The sequence below is a fragment of the Hippopotamus amphibius genome, chromosome 2 (assembly GCF_030028045.1).
Source record: "Hippopotamus amphibius kiboko isolate mHipAmp2 chromosome 2, mHipAmp2.hap2, whole genome shotgun sequence".
In the NCBI taxonomy this organism is placed as follows: domain Eukaryota; kingdom Metazoa; phylum Chordata; class Mammalia; order Artiodactyla; family Hippopotamidae; genus Hippopotamus; species Hippopotamus amphibius.
The window spans coordinates 54,886,258-54,907,138 of record NC_080187.1 but is presented as its reverse complement, the minus strand read 5'-3'; the positions used below and the strand labels follow the sequence as shown (position 1 = coordinate 54,907,138).

Here is a 20,881-nt window from a genome sequence, read left to right as displayed (position 1 = left end):
CATATCTCTTAAAAGCCTGTCAAGTTCTCTGAAAGGGGAATTTTGAAGTCAAAGTGTATTTCCTTTGAACCACCTGCCTTCCCCAACGTCAAGATTGATCATTTAGTCTTAGTTCTAGAATTCCTAAATAGCTGATGTTTGTAAACTTGTTGCTTGTTTCCCCAAATTTACCTTGGGCTTGGTAATGTGGAGTTCTTTCACCATTTGAATATAGTGCTTCTTCCATATACCCTGCTCAAAGGGAGTTGGAGAGAAATTGATGTACCAGTTAAACCGTAAACATTTGAGCATCCAGAGCTGATCCAGTTCAGTTAAGTTCTTCCAGTGCCAGCTCACCTAGAAAAACAACAACAATTTAAAAAAAAACAAAACTATTCAGTTTACATGCGCACTTTCTCTAGGTTTTGAGCTGTCACCCTGGAACTGAGAGAACTGTCTAATCCTTTTCCTCCAAATCACAGCTTAGTTACCTCCTACCTGAAGTGCTTCCTAGCCAGGCAGAAGGATTTTTTTTTAATGTTAATTCATACTTAGAATCAGCATCAACTAATATTTATTGAGCATCTACTAACCATCCTCATCAAAACCTAAGGAGGGAAGTAAAATTAACATTTTCCATTGCAAATGAGGAAACTGAGGCTCAGACAGACTGGAACTTCCTAAAGGTTCCTGAAGGTCTCCATGTGAAAGTTATATGAAAGCTACATAAATTCCAGTAGGCACATTGCTTATTCTTTTCAAGATATGCTTCTGTTTTCCCCCCATTCTTACGATTTAACTAAATGTAAATTTTATGAAGGGAACACAATTACTAATACTATATTGGTGTGTCCTAAATAGCCTTTAAGATTCAGTAGAGGGACTTCCCTGGTGGTGCAGTGGTTAAGAGTCTGCCTGCCAATGCAGGGGACATGGGTTCAATCCCTCCTCTGGGAAGATCCCACGTGTTGTGGAGTAACTAAGCCCATGCACCACAACTACAGAGCCCACATGCTGCAACTACTGAAGCCCGCACACCTAGAGCCCGTGCTCTGCAACAAGAGAAGCCACCACAATGAGAAGCCTGCACACCGCAACGAAGAGTAGCCCCCCCTTGCCACAGCTAGAGAAAGCCCAAGCACAGCAATGAAAACCCAACGCTGCCAAAAAAAAAAAAAAAAAAGATTCAATAGAGTATTAAGTATTTGTTCTATACATTCCATTTGTATAACATTATGGTCAGTCCTACACATCCAGCAAATAGTAGAGGTGACCCTATTATGTGTAGTAGTATTTGCAATAATTTACTACAGGTTTTGAATGTCTTGCTAGAAACTAGAGTCAAATCCATATGTAAAGTTGAGACTAGGCATTCCATGTCTCTTAAGAAGAGCTGCAAAGATGACAGCTAACCGTCAAACCCAAATTTCAGCCTTGGAAAACTGGCCTCTTTTTCAAGGTTAACTAAATAATGAATAATGTTTAAGTGCCCCCCCAAATAAGCAGAACACTCTATAATGGAACTAGCTACCCATCCATCCATTTATCTGTCCCTCTCTTCCTCCCTCCTTCCATCCACTGTGTACTGAGTTTCTATTATGTCTAGGATTGTTTTACGTGCTGAAGATGAGATGTGTAGGAGAGAGGCACGCGGCAGAGGGCACAATGAGAAGAAATAACAGGTTCAGGAGCTGGAAGGAGGAAAAAGCTTAGACGATCTGACAGAGCCCCGTGGGCAGAAACAGAGATCACTACTTTGTTCAACCCAGAAATGAAACTACATCGACCTTAATCCCCATATGGTTAGTTAATTCAATTGAGAGGTGAGGTTTGGGAGGGAAGGGATGGGGAGAAAAGTTTCTCAATTATCACTCTTTTCCTCTTTTTCCTTAGATCTGGTTTAGACCTGGGTATTTAAGTTGGGGTCCCCACCACCGGGGTAAAGTTTGTTTTTTGCTTTTGCGTGGTCTTTTGTTGTTGTTGTTTTGTTTTGCTTTGTTTTTTAGACTATACAGGATTGAGGAGAGTTGAAGTGTAGGTAAAAGCTTTCAAAACTATAAGACACTCCCCCATCCTATTTTTTAATAGCTTAAAAGCTCATTTTGTTGCAATGGCTTTATTATTTACTTTTTAAAAATATTTATTTATTTGGTTGCATTGAGTCAATTGCAGCAGGTAGGCTCCTTCGTTGCGGCTCTCAGGCTCCATAGTTGCGGCATGCATGTGGGATCTAGTTCCCTGACCAGGGATCAAACCCAGACTCCCTGCATTGGGAGCACAGAGTCTTAACCACTGTGCCACCAGGGAAGTGATTTTATTGTTTACTTTAAATCTGGCTGAAGAACAACTGCTTCACAGTCAGTTCTGGGAATAAAATATGATGCTGAAATCTTACAAGATTGATATATGGTGCACATAGATGAGAAGATTAGCTATTTCAAATAACATCTCCCTGGAATGATAACATTCTCATTGTGAAAAGCTTGGAAAATTCTGAGGAGCTTGAAGAAAAACAATACCCATAACCCCATCAATCAAGAGATGACCTTCATTAACAACCTGGCAGAGTTCTTTTCCTTTCCGTCTGTTTTCTAGGCATGTACGAAACAAAATGGGGAAACTCTGTACATAATTCAAAATCATGCCTTCTTCATTTTACACATAATAAGCATCTCTGTTCTTACAAAACATGTTTTCTAATGGCTGCATAATAATTCATTGTATGGCTGTACGATACTCTCCTATTATTGGGCATTTAAAGTGCTGTGCTTTTTTAAAAAATTGTTTCATTTTTGGACTAAGAAATGTGTGTACGTTAATACTAAATTCAGAGATACCAAGGGGCACACAGTACAAAAGAAGTCTCTCTTATCCCTGTTATCTAGCCACTCATTTCCCTCTTAGGATGTAAGCACTGTTACCAGCTTCTTGTGTGTCATTCTAGAATATTAACAAATATGGATATATTCTTTTTTTCTTTCCAAGATGGTAGGACAACTCTGCATTTTCACTTTTTTTCACTGATGATATATCGTGGAGATGGTTGCAACCAGTCCCCTATTAGCAGACCCTTCCATTGTTTCCAACCTTTTGCTACTACAAACAACTCTGCAATGTTCTCACATAGACATAATTTTGGCATGTGTTGAAGTACACCCATCAGACAAATTCCAAGACGTGGAACAGCTGGGGCAAAGGGAATCTTTTTTTTTTTTTTTTTTTTTTTTTAAGTTTTTGGCCATGCCCCACAGCTTGCAGGATCTTAGTTCCAGGACCAGGGATTGAACCCGAGCCCTCAGCAGTGAAAGCACAAAGTCCTAACCACTGGACTGCCAGGGAATTCCCAGGAAAAACTGAATACTACCAAATTGCCCTCTGTGGTGGCTCCATCTATTTATCTACCAACAATATATGAAAGAACTTGTTGGGACTTCTCTGGTGGTCCAGTGGTTGAGACTCCACGCTTTCACTGCAGGGGGCGCGGGTTCAATCCCTGGTCAGGGACTAAGATCCTACATGCTCTGTGGTGCGGCATAAAAAACAAAACCAAAAACAAAACAAAAACTTGTTTCCCCATTGTCCCCCCAATAGTATCATTAAAAAAAAAAAAACCACCTCAATCCATCTGAGTCATGAAAGATGGTATGATAATGAGGCTAAGCATTTTACACATTCTAGAAACATCTGTTTTACTTACTGTGAACTATTAGTACTTGTTCACTTCCTTTGCTCATTTTTCTGCTGGGTTTTGATTTATTTTTTTTCTTAATGTAGATTTATAGTTCTTTAAAAAATAAGGAAATTAACTCTTTGCTGGCAATATGTTCTTTTCCCTGTTTACTGTTTGAATTTACTTTTGGTGTTCTTTTCCATGGAGAAGATTTTAATTTTTAGAGTCACAACTTAAAATCTTGCTTTTTAAAATTCTTGTTTATAAAATATATATAATATATATAAAATACATGAAATATATAAGGCAAGACTTTAAGTTATATATTTTCTTTTGAGGCCCTAAGTATTACAGAATATGCACAAAGTCCTCCTTCCCTAGGCTTCCTTTGAGTATTTTAATGGTTTCCTTTAATTTCATATCAATTTTTTATCCTTCTAGGATTTTTTCCCAGATAGCTGCCCAATTGTCCCAACACCATTTACTGAATAATTCATCTATCTTACTACATTCATTTTCTTTTTTCTTTTTATTTATTTATTTATTTTTGGCTGCACCAGGGCATGTGGGATCTTAGTTCCCCGACCAGGGATTGAACCTGTGCTCCCTGCAGTGGAAGCTCGGCATCCTGATCGCTGGACTGCCAAGGAATTCCCCAAGTGTATTCATTTTCTTTATTTTAAAAACTAAAGTTAACATGTTACACGTATGTGAATGCACAGTAACAGGTAATTTCTGGTCTTACTAGACTATGAAAAGAATCAACAAAATGATTATCAGTTTTATACCTTAAGTAATATACTTTGAAACACGACTGAGGGACTTTCCTGCTGGTCCAGTGGGTAAGACTCTGCGCTCCCAATTCCAGGGGCTGGGACTCGATTTCTGGTCGGGGAACTAGATCCTGCATGCCTGCCACAACTAAAAATGACCCCGCGTGCTGCAGTGCAGATCCCACATGCCACAACTAAGACCCGGCGCAGTCAAAATAATTAACTAATTAATTAATTAATTTTAAAAAAATCATGGAATTACTTACAAGAAAATAGTGGTCAGATTCTTTTGCAACCCCACCTCTCCCCCCACCCCATAAGCACATCTGCCCACTCTGAACTCTGTTAGTCTCATATTCTTTTGTACTTATCTCATTTGTACCTTATTTTTTTTTTAAGCTCTTTACTGGAATATAATTGCTTTACAATCTTGTACCAGTTTTTGATCATTCGTACCTTATTTTGAGCTTTTTTACTTACGAATGGCTTGCACTATACACTTTAGGATTTCATTGTAGTTTTATGCTGTGTGATATAAGACAATTCTGCTGATGAACCATTACATATATGTGTATTTGTCTCCCCAACTAGCTAATACTATTTTGTGGACACTGGTGGTATCATATTTTTCCCCCTTTTGAGCACCAAATGCAGAGTCAGACACAAAGGAGATAGGGGTTAATTCAAACTGTACAGACTAAACATACTGACCATCTCATCTACTTCTTGGTTTTGGGTACGTGCTTTTTTTCCCCTCAAGTTTCAGTGTTTTCTAGGCTGTCTTTACAAAATGCCATACACTGCTTCTCTGTCTTTACCTGTGCACAACGACAAAGGCTTCGGGGGTCCAGGAAAGAAAAGATATATAAAGATAACACCCTTGGAAGCTTGGTAGTAAAATCCAGAGCTTCTGCTGGAATTTTTTCCTGAAGCTTTCGACAGCAGAATTTTTGCTGTGACAGGGAGCAGCGTTCTAACAGGCCTGTCAGGATTCTTCTCCTTTGAGAGTCTGTCCATTTGTCAAACTGGAGAAAAAAAAAAAAAAAGAAAAGCTCCAGGTTTAGTCTGACACCACAGATGCATTATAAAAAAGAGATAAGAATGGCATAGAAAGTGAGTTTAGTAATTTATTACTAATGAATAGCATGTATTTCTTTCCCTAACTAGTAAATTCCACCTTTTACCAGCTACCTGTCCTTTCTCACATTTATATGTGTGAGCCTGTGCATGACTGGGGTGTGGACATAGAAGTGCACTTGACCTCAAAACTTGGAGTTACTTAAAAACAGTAAGTTGGGAACTGGCCACATTCATCGTGTTCATAAACTGAGAATATATACACTTATAAAATACAGATCTTCCTCAACTTCTGATGGGGTTACATCCCAATTAACCCATCAAAAGTTGAAAATATCATAAATTGAAAATGCATTTTTTTTTCTTATTTATCTATTTTGGCTGCAAGGCGTCTTAGTTGTGGCATTCAGACTTCTTAGCTGCAGCATTTGGACTTCTTAGTTGCAGTGTGCATGCGGGGATCCAGTTCCCCAACCAGGGATCGAACCCGGGCCCCCTTTGCTGGGAGCACGGAGTCTTACCCACCGGACCAGGAGGGAAGTCCCCGAAAATGCGTTTAATACACCCAACCTTCTGAACATTATAGCTTAGTCCAGCCTACCTTAAACGTACTCAGAACACTTGCATGACCTTTGGTTGGGCAAAAGCATCTAACACAAAGCCTATTTTGTAATACAGTGTTAACTATCTCATGTAATTTATTGAATACTGCACTGAACGTGAAAAGCAGAATGGCTGTCTGGGTACAGAGGGTTGTGAGTATATTCATTGTGTACTCTTGTGATTGCATGGCTGACTGGGAGCTGTGGCTGGCTGGCTGCCCAGCCTCATAAGAGAGTATCCTACTGCACTCAGCTAGCCCAGAAAAAAAAATGCAAAAATTTAAATATGGTTTCTACTGAACATCTATCACCTTTGCACCATCATAAAGACAAAATGAAGCTAAGTTGAATCATCCTAAGTCTGTACAACTTCAAGAGAAGACACCTGGGCGGCCTCTCTCCCCCCACAGTTTCTCCATTAGCTAGTTAGTGATTAAAACTCCAGGATGAGAAACAAACCTTTGTGTTCACAATTGGAGATAAGGTACAGCAAGCAAATATCCCTGAGAAGGGGAGTATACAGGGTTAAAGTTCTACTAATATGTAAATGACTGATATGATTGGACAGGAAAAGTTGATAGGGGGACCTGGGGGAAAAACGTACCAGTGACAGGAATTGGACACCAAAGCAACCTGGGGCATGCCAAACAAAAGCTTTGGTTATTTCACCATTTCCCCCAAAGATAACCCCAAGCCAGTCCCAAGATCAGTGACTGATCAGAGATAAGAACTTGAGGGCTAGTCAAAACCAAAAGAAAGGCTCTTATTGGAACACCTAGCAGCTGAAGGGGCCATTACCACAGTCTAAATCTCTTTTCTCCTTTAGTCCATTAGAGAAAAGAAAACAGGAGTGTTTGGAGCCACTTGTATTTTGTACACTATTGCATCTCACATATAGATATTCATTAGTTATTATAAAGTAATCAGAATTTTATAATAAAATTTAGTTGTAATCATAAAATATGTTGGCCACCTAAAAAAAGCATATAAAGTAAAAATGTATTTTTTACAAGCCTTATGACAAGTCAACTTCGTTATAATCATAGGATGTATTTTTTTAATTAGTAAGAACACTTTTCTTTCTTTCTTTCTTTCTTTCTTTCTTTCTTTCTTTCTTTCTTTCTTTCTTTCTTTCTTTCTTTCTTTCTTTCCTTCTTTCTTTCCTTCCTTCCTTCTTCCTTCCTTCCTTCCTCCCTTCCTCTCTTTCTCTCTTTCTTTCTTTCTTTCGCTGTGTGTCTTGCAGGATCTTAGTTCTCCAACCAGGGACTGAACCCGGGACCCCAGCAGTGAAAGTGAAGAGGCCTAAGCACTGCACCACCATGGAATTCCCAGTAAGAATACTTCTTTGATTAAAACTATTCACTGTTACAGATCTATTCAGTGACCCATGAATCTCACTTTGGAGACTATAATTCAAAGGAGGGGGGAAACCTAAAATGAAAAAAATCCCACCAAAAACCTTAACTTACAAATAAGCAAATAAAATGTATTCACGTGTGAGTATTCCCAGATTTCTTCTATGCCTGTTTCTGCATAGTCCATATCTCCAACTCCCACAAAATGAGCCTTCTTTCCTTTGGGGATGGATTATTAGAATGAATAGAGAAGCCAGACCGGAATGGCCAGGGCCAGGGGAAGGACCAGGCCCAAGATGCTGCATTGATCTATAAAATAAAGAGCCGATAGGGGAGGCATATGGAGAGAGAAGAGCTGCAGGGCTTTGGCTTGTAGGGAGTTTGGGGGGTTCAGACTCTAACTGCCTTTACAGCAGTTATAGAGTGTGGGAGAACTGGGAAATGAAGGAAGGAGATCTAGGAAATATTGTTACAAGCTTTGAATCAGATCCCCTGTGATTTTTCTTTGAGAGACAAAATGAAAATTGGTATTCATTTTTTAAATTACTTTTGGGCAGTGCTATGTGGCTCTGTAGAAACTGAGCTACACGGGGACCCAGGATGATTATGCTTACAAAATAATTTTTATGGGATATTATTAGCACTGTAAGAAATCAGAAATAACCCCAAATGCTTAACAAGAGTGGATCCTCTCAGCAAACTAATATATCAAAGCGATAAGAGAAAGTATGGCATCACGTGGGCTACTCATTGTTGTGGTGCTCGGGCTCTAGATCCGCAGGCTTCAGTAGTTACAGCACGAAGGCTCAGTAGTTGTGGTGCAGGGACTTAGGTGCGAGGAGGCATGTAGGATCTTCCTGGACCAGGAATTGAACCCATGTCCCCTGCATTGGCAGGCAAATTCTTAACCAGTGCACCACCAGGGAAGTCAGTAACAACCTCTTAATTTCTTCATTTATACATTAAGAATAATTATATCTAAATATCAGGGTTGTCGTGAGGATTAAATAAAATATGTATAAAATTCCTAATACAGTGCATGAGACTCATTATAGTCATGGAAGCTAATATTATAAAATATCATAGTGATGTAAAAATAATGTCTGTGGGGTAAATCAATGTAAAAAGATTAGATATGCAAACAATTAAATTACAAAGCATAAAATTACCATGTTTGTACATTGACAAGGACGGGAAGTACATTGCGAATGACTGAGGTTAGCTTATCTACTTTCATGGATGCCCACAAAAAGAGAATGAGCTCAGATTGAAGAACAAGTGATTTAGAATGAATATAAAAGAACATTAAGATTATCAAATGCTGAAGAAATCTATAAAAGAAAACATTAAAACACTTTCCTCTAGAGATTAAAAAGATAATTACATTGGTTCCTCATTTATTTCCCTGATTACAACAAAGACAATTTATATTTGGCTTTGGTACGTGTTCTTTGCCTCGAGGGATTTTCCTTTCTAATTGTGTTTACTTAGGCGAATAGAAAATGAAGTTGCATTCCTTGAACTCCTACCAATTGAAGGTGGGTAGATGACTCAGAAGAATGCTTAACAGTTGGAGAAAATCCCTTTGGAATTTAAAAGGTGCTAGGAATAATCCAGAAGGTAAATAATCCATGGAAGAGTTAACTGTACAGGAATTTGGTAATCTCCCAGTATCTCTCTCTCTTTTTTAAAAAATTTTTATTTTTTAATTGAAGTATAGTTGACTTACAGTGTTTTAGGTGTATAGCAAAGTGATTCAGTTTTATACATATTCTTTTCCAGATTCTTTTCCATTATAGGTTATTACAAGATACTGAATATAGTTCCCTGTGCTATACAATAGGTCCTTTTTTTTAAAAATATATTTTATATATAGTAGTATGTATCCATCCCAATATCTCTTGCATCACCTTTCCAGAAAAAAGAGCCATAATGTTGTAGCCAGGGATCTAATGTGTGAGACTGGGGAGCAGCTAGATCATTTTCCTATCCTGGTATCATGTATGGTACCTCACTTCACAGTTCCTTTTTAATATTATATATTATATGACATTATGCTATATTATATTATCCTATACTATCTTATATCACATCATAATTATATCTTATAATTATTTTTAATGCCTTTTTATAGGACTTTCTCGACAATGGAATTGTGAAAATCCTATTTTCAGAGTAGTTGTTACAAGGATTCTTGCTGCACTTTCAGGAAGTGAGGACAATTGCTAGAGCATCAGTGCCACTCATCTCACACTGAATGACAAAGAAAGTTCCTGGGGAGTTGGGGGACAAGAGGAAGAAAGAGGCTTGTTATTTTTTGCTTATTGGTTATATTATCTTAATCTGGTTGAGTTTCTGAATCCTATTATCACTTAATCTCACAATAAAAGCATGAATACATTCTTGTTTTAAAAGTTTCAAATAATTACTTATAGAATTAAACATGAAAATCCTCTCTATTCCTCCCCATCAAATCTCACTCCATTCCCCAGTAATAACTACTGTTTATAGTTTGATGTTCATGCATTTCTATGTGTTTACATATACATACAGCCATCAATAGGGAAGCAGTTAAAACAAGGTCCTACTGGATAGCACAGGGGAATATATTCAATATCCTGTGATACACCATAATGGAAAAGATTATGAAAAAAAATATATATGCGTGTGTAACTGAATCACTTTGTTGTACAGCAGAAATTAATACAACATTGTAAATCAACTACACTTCAATAAAATTTAAAAAAATAGGGAAGCAGTTAAATAAACTAGAGTATACCCACCCCATGGAATACTACACAACAGTTTTAAAAACAAAATATAGCCATAAATGTCCTGATATGCAATGAACTTCAGAGCATAATATTTTCTCCAGTCATTCACAGAAGGATGGATATGCCATGATCTATTTATTTATTCAACATTTTACTGACACCATTTAGGTTTTTTCCAACACACACACTCACACACACACTGCAATATCCTTGTGCATGTTTTTTCATGTCCCATGTGAATATTTCTCTAGTCCAGATAAACAGAAGTAGAATTACAGGTCCAAAGATTTTGCATTTAAAATTTTAATAGATCCTGTCAAATTGTCTTTAAAAAGTCTTTATTATTTTACATTCCCTCCAATTGTGTTTTTTTTTTCCAAAGCAATTTACTTATTTATTATTTTTTTTTGAGGTACACCAAGTTCAATCATCTGTATTTATACACATATTCCCGTATTCCCTCCCTCGACTCCCCCCCACCCTCCCCGTCCCAGTCCTCTAAGGCATCATCCATCCTCGAGTTGAACTCCCTTTGTTATACAGCAACTTCCCACTGGCTATCTATTTTACAGTTGGTAGTATATATATGTCTATGCTACTCTCTCACTTCGTCTCAGCTTTCCCTTTACCCCCCCGCCCCCCTAAACCTCTAGTTCTCCAGTCCATTCTCTGCATCTGAGTCCTTATTCTTGTCTTGTCACTGAGTTCATCCGTACCATTTTTAGATTCCGTATATATGAGTTAGCATACAATATTTGTCTTTCTCTTTCTGACTTACTTCACTCTGTATGACAGACTCTAGGTCTATCCACCTCATTACATATAGCTCCATCTCATTCCTTTTTTTTTTTTTTTTTTTTTTTTTATTTTATTTTATTTTTTTGGGGGGTACACCAGGTTCAATCAACTGTTTTTATACACATATCCCCATATTCCCTCCCTTCCTTGACGCCCCCCCCTCGATTCCCCCCCACCCTCCCTGCCCCAGTCCTCTAAGGCATCTTCCATCCTCGAGTTGGACTCCCTTTGTTATACAACAACTTCCCACTGACTATTTTACAGTTGGTAGTATATATATGTCTGTACTACTCTCCCGCTTCTTCTCAGTTTCCCCTTCACCCCCCACCCCCTCCCATACCTCGAGTTCTCCAGTCCATTCTCTGTATCTGCTTCCCTGTTCTTGTCACTGAGTTCATCAGTACCATTTTTAGATTCCGTATATGTGAGTTAGCATACAATATTTGTCTTTCTCTTTCTGACTTACTTCACTCTGTATGACAGATTGTAGTTCTATCCACCTCATTACATATAGCTCCATCTCATTCCTTTTTATAGCTGAGTAATATTCCATTGTATATATATGTCACATCTTCTTTATCCATTCATTTATTGATGGGCATTGAGGTTGCTTCCATGTCCTGGCTATTGTAAATAGTGCTGCAATAAACATGATGGTACATGTTTCTTTTCGGATTATGGTTTTCTTTGGGTATATGCCCAGTAGTGGGATTACTGGATCATATGGTAGTTCTATTTTTAGTTTTTTAAGGTCCAATTGTGTTTTAAGTATATCCTATTACTTTCTAATGAATCCTTATTTACATTGGATATTATTTATCTCTTCAATTTTTGCCCCATAGACCAAGAGAGGGGTTGGGAATTTCATTATTTTAATTTGTATTTCTCTAATTTTAGTAAAAAGAACATAGTTTGTATGTTTATTGGGTACATATATTTTTGTATATTTCTCATTCTTCTATTGGTCCATTATTCTATAGAGGTATATTGATTTGTAGTAACTCTTTATAGATCTCAGATATTAATCTTTTTTCAATTGTTTAATCGATGTATAGTTGATTTACAATATTGTGCCAATCAATTCTGTACAGCAAAGTGACTCAGTTATACACATGTATAGATTCTTTTTTAGTATTCTTTTCCATTATGGTTTATCACAGGATATTGAATATCATTCCCTGTGCCATAGAGTAGGATCTTGTTGTTTACCCATTCTAAATGTAATAGTTTGCATCTACCAATCCCAAACTCCCAGTCCATCTCTCTCCCTCCCCCCTCCCCTTTGGCTACTACTAGTCTGTTCTTTACGCCTACGAGTCTGTTTCTGTTTTGTAGGTAGGTTCATCTGTGCCATATTTTAGATTTCACATATAAGTGATATCATATGGTATTTGTGTTTCTCTTTCTGACTTACTTCACTTAGTATGATCATCTCTAGTTGCATCCAAGTTGCTACAAATGGCATTATTTCATTCTTTTTTATGACTGAGTAGTATTCCATTGTATATACGTACCGCATCTTCTTTACCCATTCATCAGATATTAATCTTTATCAAGCAATTTGTAAAATATTTTCCTGTTTCTCTTTTGAATTTTAACTCTGATTATGGTTGTTTCCAGCAAGTTAAAAGTGATGCCATCTACTTTAATCAAATTCTTTATAATATTACAATTATTTCTAACAACATAGCAGAAGCTGAGAAAAAGTCTGAAACACTTTCTTTTCAACTGAAATACTTCTGCTGGTGTTTTCTGTCCATTGGGAAGTAGTTGCCTTTTCTAACAGGGATTGAAGGGCAGAGAAGATTTAAGACAAAAGGGATGAAGAAATAGCATAGAACAGTAGAGTTGAAGAGCTTTTTTTCAGTTTCTCCTAATCATTTTGTTTGTTACTGTACAGAACATCAGATAGGACAATGTGCAAATGTATGAACAAAAATGACATTATATGGCTAAATATAAAATACTTCTGGATTGTTTATCATTGAACAGGTTTCATATTACATCTTATCTCTTACTATCCAGATTGCTTTAAAATAATGACTTTACTTCTAATACTAGATTGAGCTTTAAAATCAGCACTTGGTTCCTGCAATGAAAATCCCAGGTAATGCTAAGTTTAGAAATCAATATCCTGGGACTTCCCTGGTGACACAGTGGTTAAGAATCCACCTGCCAATGCACGGGACACTGGGAAGTAAGTATACTTTAAATAGTTACCCATTTTCCAAGCAGAGCTCTTCTTTCTTCAAATACCTACAATAAATAAAAAAAGAATGGAATGACTTCATATTTCACGGTTCAAAATACCCGTTACAAAAAATACATCATTAAAGTATCAATAAATAATTAGTGACAGTCTTTTCATTATAGCAACTGAGTATAGAGACAGATTTTGTACCTGAGAAAGTACTCTACTTATTTTTTTTAATATTTATTTGGCTGCACCAGGTCTTAGTTGCGGCACGTGGGATCTTCATGCGGGATCTAGCTCTCTGACCAGGGATCGAACCTGGGCCTCCTTGGGAGCAAGGACTCTTAGCCACTGGACCACCAGGGAAGTCCCTTTACTTTCTTTTAACTTGGGCAAAGTTTCTTTTTTCTCAGTCTTTCCATGTGAAATAATTCATCTTAAAGAAGAAATAATTTTTTAAAGGCAAGAAACAACAAAAGCTGGGAATTCCCTGGCGGTCCAGTGGTTAGAACTCCGTGCTTCCACTGCAGGAGGTCTGGGTTCAATCCTTAATTGGGGAACTAAGATCCCAGAAGCTACTTGCATGCCCCCACCCCCACAAAAAAGAAAAAAAAAAAAAAAAGAAAAGAGTGGAATTGTCAAGTGAAATCATTTTTAGAATTTGGAAGAAGATGAAAAAACCTACAAAGGAAAAACAGGAAAAAGGAGAACTTCCCCCCAAATATTTCAACATCAATAGTATGAGAACTTGTGGAAATTTATCAGTGAGCGGCTCTGTTTTTATACTTCCATGAGTTCATATATCAGTGGGTGTACATGACATGTTTGTAGGATTAGAAATGTGCATATGTGTGCCTCTGGGCTTACAGCTCAGTGTTTATCTGTATAGGCTCGTTGTTATATACTATTCAGGATAGAAACTATGTCTTATTCACCTTGACGTCTCCAGTGCAGAGTGCTGTGCATGACACATTACAGGTACTCAAGTTTGCCGGATTGAATGAATGTGGTTGTGACAAATGAATATCCTTGTGGATGTATAGGTACAATGTGAGTGTATTTATAAACTGGTGAAGAGGTGTTTTTCTGAGCATCAGTCATTTGTATATTTGAATGAGTGAGGCAGGAACAATTAATGTGACAACGTTTGGCAGAGGAGGGAGTTCTAGAGAGAGGAGGCAAGAGACAGCAATGAACAGATGTGAGTGTCTCTCTCACTCCCACACTACACCCTCTGTCAGCTTTCAAAATTGAGCTCCAAGTTTTTCCCTTCCTCTTGGCACTATCTAAATTCTCTCGCACTGTAAGAACGTTTCTATTTGGAAAGTAGCTGAGGCCTATTTCTTCCCTTTTGTGGAGGAGGATGAGGAGCTGGTTTCATGCTTCCAACAGATATATTTTCCTTCCTTTTTTAGACTCTCAAACTGTACTCTCAAAGGGCATCAAAATGGAGATTGAAATAATTGGTTCGACAACAACCTCAAGGCCTGTAAAATGTCATCCTTGCTACCAACCAGAGAGTCTCATACATCACAGGCAGACACATTTTATACTTTAGAGAAGAAGAAAAAGAATACGATTCCCCCTTCCCCTCTAATTAACTGCCGCCTGGGCTAGGACTCTCAAATAACAGCAACAGATAAACTCAGAATTTCTAGATGAAAATAGAAGAGGGGACTTCCCTGTCGATCCAGTGGTTAAGACTCCATTCTTCCACTGCAGAGGGTACGGGTTCAATCCCTGGTCAGGCAACTAAGGTCTCATGTGCCCCAGGTGTAGCCAAAACAAAACAACAACAAAAGAAAATAGAAGAGAACCTATAGAATACAGAAGGTTGAAAAACCAGGATTCAAATATTTCCTGAGCTCCTCTGTTGTGTCTAACCAAATCCTGTCAGTCATCTAATTGCCAGCCCGAGACCCCCGCACCAGCACTTTCCTGGTGCCCACCGACATCACTCCTCCCAACTCCTCCTCCCCTTGTAGCCCACGCTCCGCCTGGACTTTCTAGGGTTTGCTATCGCCCGCCAGGTGATCTGTTCATTCTATCTTCCCATGTATATTACAACCGCTTTCCCTTTTATGCTCCACTGCCTCCACAGGAGGCTCTCAACAAACACCTGCTGATGGAACAACAACAAAAGCTTCAGACGTCATAGAATTTTAGAGCTAAAAGGAATCCTAAGATCTTTTTCTTCAATTCCCTTATTTTAGGGAGGAGAGGGACTTCCCTGGTGGTCCAATGGCTAAGGCTCCGTGCTCCCAATGCAGGGGGCCTGGGTTTGATCCCTGGTCAGGGAACTAGATCCCACATGCCACAGCGAAGACCCAGCAAAGCCAAATAAATAAATAAATAAACAAATGTTTTTAAAAAGAGAGAGAGAGGATAAGCAGAAGCCCAAAGGGTTACCTTTATAGATTTTTAAAAAATCATTGGTTCCAGACTGTCTGTTCAGCCCAGCCCTATACTTCGTTCCTCACTAGAACCCTGGTCTTCCCTGTTCCGATCGCCAGCTTTACATTCTCAACAAACTGCTGCCCATGCTTTGGCCTGACAGTGGGAAGAAATAAAGATTAGGTCCCAAGACCACAACCTCCTTTCAAAAGGAGGCTGGGATGACCATCGTGGTGTCCATTGACAACAGAAGGCATTGGAAAGAAAGGGGCACTGACTTGAAGGGGAGAGGGGAGTCAGCAAGAAGGTGGCAGGGAAGGAGCAGGGTGGGAGGTGGGGTCTTCAGAGGGCCAACGACCAAGCCTAAGCAGGGTCCAAGCAAATCCAGTTCTTTACCAAAAGGCGTTTAGACCCAAGTGGAGACTGATGGGAGTGAAGCAGGAGAGGAGAAACACTAGACAAACTCAGATCTGGTTTTGACTCTACCCTTGACAAGAAGTATAATTTGGGACAAATTATTTAATCGTCAGATCCTCAGTCAGACTTAGGATCATATATTCTCTGGTTTGGAGCAAGTCTTCATTCTGAAGATTTGCAATCAGGTTTATCATCTTAAAGAGCTGGAAAGGGGGAGGGGGGAAGGATAAATTAGGAGTTTGGGATTAACATATACACACTACTACATATAAAATAGATAACCAACAAGGACCTACTATATAGCACAGGGAACTCTACTTAATATTTTGTAATAACCTATAAGGGAAAAGAATCTTTGCTATATACCTGAAAGTAACACAACATTGTAAATCAACTATACTTCAATTAAAAAAAAAAAGAGCTGGAAAACAGTATCACTTCAAGTGGAAACGTTAAAGTGGATCTTCTTTCCTTGCAGAATGCTGCAGTCTGTTTACATCACAGTTTACTGAGAGCCTGCTGTTAAGTCAAAATCCCATGGTTGTTATTTTAGTCTGTTGACACTGCAGTTGCATATTTTATCATGTGACATCATTACAGCATAGGAGTAAGACATTTCGGGACTCCTAAATTATAACTGGTGGATGGTAATTAGGTGCTTTTTCTCAGAACACCCTTTTAACATGTACTGTACTACATGTATGAACCATACTCAAAAAGAAATATTGATCACTTTCAATTAAAACACGAGATGGCAAAGAAATACATACTTTTAAAGCATTCCTCCTCTCAAAGTTCACAGTGCCTGAATTATTTTATAATCTGTTATGTTTGCCTAAACTGATGATGCTATTTTTTTAGGCATCTACATTTGAATTCAATCTCCATGCTTAAAGCCTGCTGTGAAGTTAAAATCCTGTGACTTTTATTTTCGTCTAAGACAGTTACATATTTCACATTTTACTACAGAGTAGAAAAAAGGCAAAATTAAAACAAAAACCAAAAAGAGGACCTCAAAATTAAGCTGATCATTGGTAACAAATGCCTTGTTTTAGAAGTGTAGAAAAGCCTTTGAAGTTATTGTATGGATACCTTCTGCCCAGCTGTATCCTTGGGTATCTATTTTTAATCCCTTTCACACAGTCAGAATATTAGATCTGGAAGGGATCTTTGAGGTCATCTGATCCAACCCACTCATTTTCCAAAGGAAGGCAGTAAAGACCAGAGACGTAAGTGACTCACTGAAGTCAAGCAGGAGATTATTATTACAGCTGATCTGGAACCTGTGTTTTCAGTTCTCAGAGTTATTGTTCCTTGTTTGCTTTATTTATATTTGCTTTTCTAACTGTTTTAAAATGTGAAATATTATTGCACTGTGTAAAGTAAAAAACGAAAATTCTCTCTTCTAACTAGATCTCCCTCCCACTTTCCCATGTCATCCAACTCTTTGGGGAAAACCACTATTAATAGTTTGGTATATACATATGGAAATTCCATGGGTGTGTCTGTGTATACTAATATACCTACATATGGGTATATACACATGCCAAGATTTTAAAAATAATTTTACTCCAAACTAGACTCTAGCTAAACCAAAATAAAAAAATTTTTGGAATAAAATGGGAATTCTGAACAACAAAACAAATATCATTTCTCATCTACAAATTATCATAAAATTTGACATAAGCTGTTCAGGAACCAAGATAAGGCAGTGTCACACTTGCCTGATCTGGATCCCCCTCCAGAATTGAAGGCTTTATTCCCCCCAGCTGTTGGGAGTGCTGCTGGCTGACAGCCATGAGCTGGAGAGGTCTGCCCTGTCCAAGATCCCATCCACTGAATGGTCAGTGAGGAAGTATAAAGGCCAGGCCCCCTGATACAATGCAAGACTCTGAAGGATCTTCAGGGTGTCCTACAGGGTCCTTGGAGGCCTTGTTGCAATTCCCTGACAGCCCAGCTTCTTCATCTGCCCCAAATCTACATCTTGTCCTTCCCTCCCCCACCCCTCCCTGGGTATTGATCCTGAGAGCCTTTCCATCACCTCCCTACATGCCAATCTGAATCTGCTTCTCCAGTTACCCAACCTGCATCAGGCAGACAATCAAGATGCTCTTCCTCCATGGCTGCTAAATCGAGACCTCATTTTTCAAAGAAAATTTCTGAAAATCAAGGCATCCAACGAATATGCATTTCAATTCAAGTCACTTTTTCACACCTATGTAAAACCTTTACAATGCTATGGGAAAACAGCTTTCAAAACTGAACACTGAAGTTTTTTTGGGGGGGGGAAGCAGAGAAGCTGTTATATAAACTGTTGGAGAACTAAGAGCATTGCAAACAGGTGCTCAATAAATAATTGTTGAGCTGAATTAAAAAAGACTGTCAATAGACCTGCTTGTTGCTCACGGCTGGACAAAGGCTGGATTTCTCTCTCTCTTTCTCTGCCTCTCCTTTTGTTTCTCCTGGTGTCTCTCTCTCTCTCTCTTTTTTTTTTCTATCAATATTTCTCACTCTCCTTTCTTCACTTCCTTTATCTTTTTCCTGTCCAGTCTCTCTCCCTTTTATTTGTCACTATTCCAATGGCTATGCTGGCTCCTCTGTCTCTCTCCCAAATTTGCTCATGTTCTGCATCAGAGGAGCAGAAATAGGAAAGTCCTGAGCAGAAGGGGTCAGGATGGATGCTCCAGCTTTGCCAGAGCAATTAGCATATCTGTTAGTTCAGAGAGGCAAAGGGTTCAATTCAGGCTAAGGAAGGAGAGACGTGGGGACAAGAAGGTCAGAGTCAGTGAAGGAGGTGCCAGGGAGTACAGCTGACCTCTGACTCCATTCCTCATGCTTCAGGAACCATATCAGGCCCTGGAGATGCAGAGAGAAAAGACGGAATCTCAATCTTTAACACATTAGAGTTAAGTGGGGAAGTCAGTAAACAGTTGAGAGCAAAGAAAAGCAAGTGGGATTCGGCTTCCCCAAGAAATGACATTTCTGATGACTCTTACAGGAGGCTACGAAGAGCACACTGCAAAGGCATGGAGGCATGAGAGAGCGTGGCTCATGGAGCAGATGAGAGATGGAGGATGAGAGGAGGCAGAGGCAGGGCTTGAACGTCGACGCTGGTTGAGTCAACTCATGAAGGGTCCTCAATGCTATGTGTGGGCGGAGGTTGGAATTTACCCTTTGGAGCAGCCTGTCATCGGCTTAACAGGATTAGTTTGGTATTTTTTTTTTTTTTTTTTTGGGGGGGTACATCAGGTTCAATCATCTGTTTTTATACACATATCCCCGTATTCCCTCCCTTCCTTGACTCCCCCCCCTCGAGTCCCCACCACCCTCCCTGCCCCAGTCCTCTAAGGCATCTTCCATCCTCGAGTTGGACTCCCTTTGTTATACAACAACTTCCCACTGACTATTTTACAATTGGTAGTATACATATGTCTGTGCTACTCTCTCGCTTCGTCTCAACTTCCCCTTCACCCCCCGCCCCCTCCCATACCTCCAGTTCTCCAGTCCATTCTCTGTATCTGCATCCTTATTCTTGTCACTGAGTTCATCAGTACCATTTTCAGATTCCGTATACATGAGTAGTTTGGTATTTTAGAAAGATCATTCTGGGACCAGAAGAGAGGATGGGTTGCTAGGGATGGAGTCCGTGAAACTAGTTGCGGGGGCGGGGGGGGGTTACTGCAATGCGCCAGGCAAAGAGTGATGAGGGTGCGAACTGAGAATGTGAAGCTGGAGGTGCACATGTGAAAGGAAATAAAGGGCTCCGGAAGAAGAGACCTAGGAGGAAGACTCCTAGAACTTGAAAACGAATTGGATTTGGGGTGGGGGGTGGAGGGAAGCTGGTAGACACTCCTTCCTGGGCTTCTCGTCTCCTAAATGTCTTGAAATGCCGGAAGTGCAACGTCCTGACTGCCCTTGTCTTGGGCCATTACTCCAGGTCATGCTGGCAGCAAGGATCCTTGAGGGATGTGGTACTAACTCCCTTTGAAACCAAGAGCAGCCTTGCTACTGCTTTGTATGAAAGCAGTGGATTCCCTGGGCTCCCTGTTCCTCAGCTGGGGTGCAGCCCCAGGGTGTGTAGTATTTATCTGGGTCCTCTGCATCACTCCCATGGCACAAGGTGGGCAAGGAGAACCTGTGCAGACATGATGCTCAAGCCCCTTGTTGCGCCGTAAGAAAGTTCTTTTTCTCTGACCCAAGAATCTCTTGTTTTCTACTGTGAAACAGCAGTGACTTTGCCATTAGTAACAGGCTAAGTTATTAGCTTGTAAGTTGGGGACCACCAAATCCCAGACTCAAGACAGAGAAGGAAGATTTCCGGCTTGAGTGATTTGGTATAAAGTGATCCCTTTCTTTAGGGGGAGGAATGATGTGTAGGAGCAAGATAATGAGGTTGGTTTTATTGATGTTGATTGTAAATTACTGTCCACCAGATGTGGTCCTTGTAATATAGGTATTGATAATAGGAATTCACAGACCTGTTGGAAATTCTGCCCCCAATTGAAGCAGGAGCAGAAATCCCCAGAGGCTGGCAATCTCACATCCCAGCATGATACTCAGCTGTCCACCCTGGCAATGCTTTGGTATATTCTGCTGATGCCTCCCCAGAAAGCAGGTGGCAAATAAGCTTCTTAGGAGAGCCCAAGTAATGTGAGTAATCAGCTGAGATTGACTTATTTTATTTATTTGGTTACATGTACTGCATTATACAGTAACCTCAAGTCTACCAAGAAAACCTATTTTGGGGGGAACTCCTCACACATCACCCCCTCCTCTTTCATTCCTGGTGGTTCCAGTGAAGAACCAGGGATAGAAGGAGAAAAGCATTTGCTGTGAGAGAGAGGAGGA

At 39.4% G+C, this 20,881-nt stretch overlaps 1 protein-coding gene across 1 annotated transcript in view; it reads right to left on the bottom strand.

Moving 5' to 3' along the window:
* Positions 1 to 20,881, bottom strand: part of FBXO16 (F-box protein 16) — a 51,824-nt gene that overhangs the window by 26,228 nt on the left and 4,715 nt on the right. Inside the window, 3 exon segments of the mRNA XM_057723124.1 lie at positions 172 to 336; positions 5,241 to 5,447; positions 13,249 to 13,284. Of these exon segments, the coding sequence (XP_057579107.1) occupies positions 172 to 336; positions 5,241 to 5,447; positions 13,249 to 13,284 (408 nt within the window).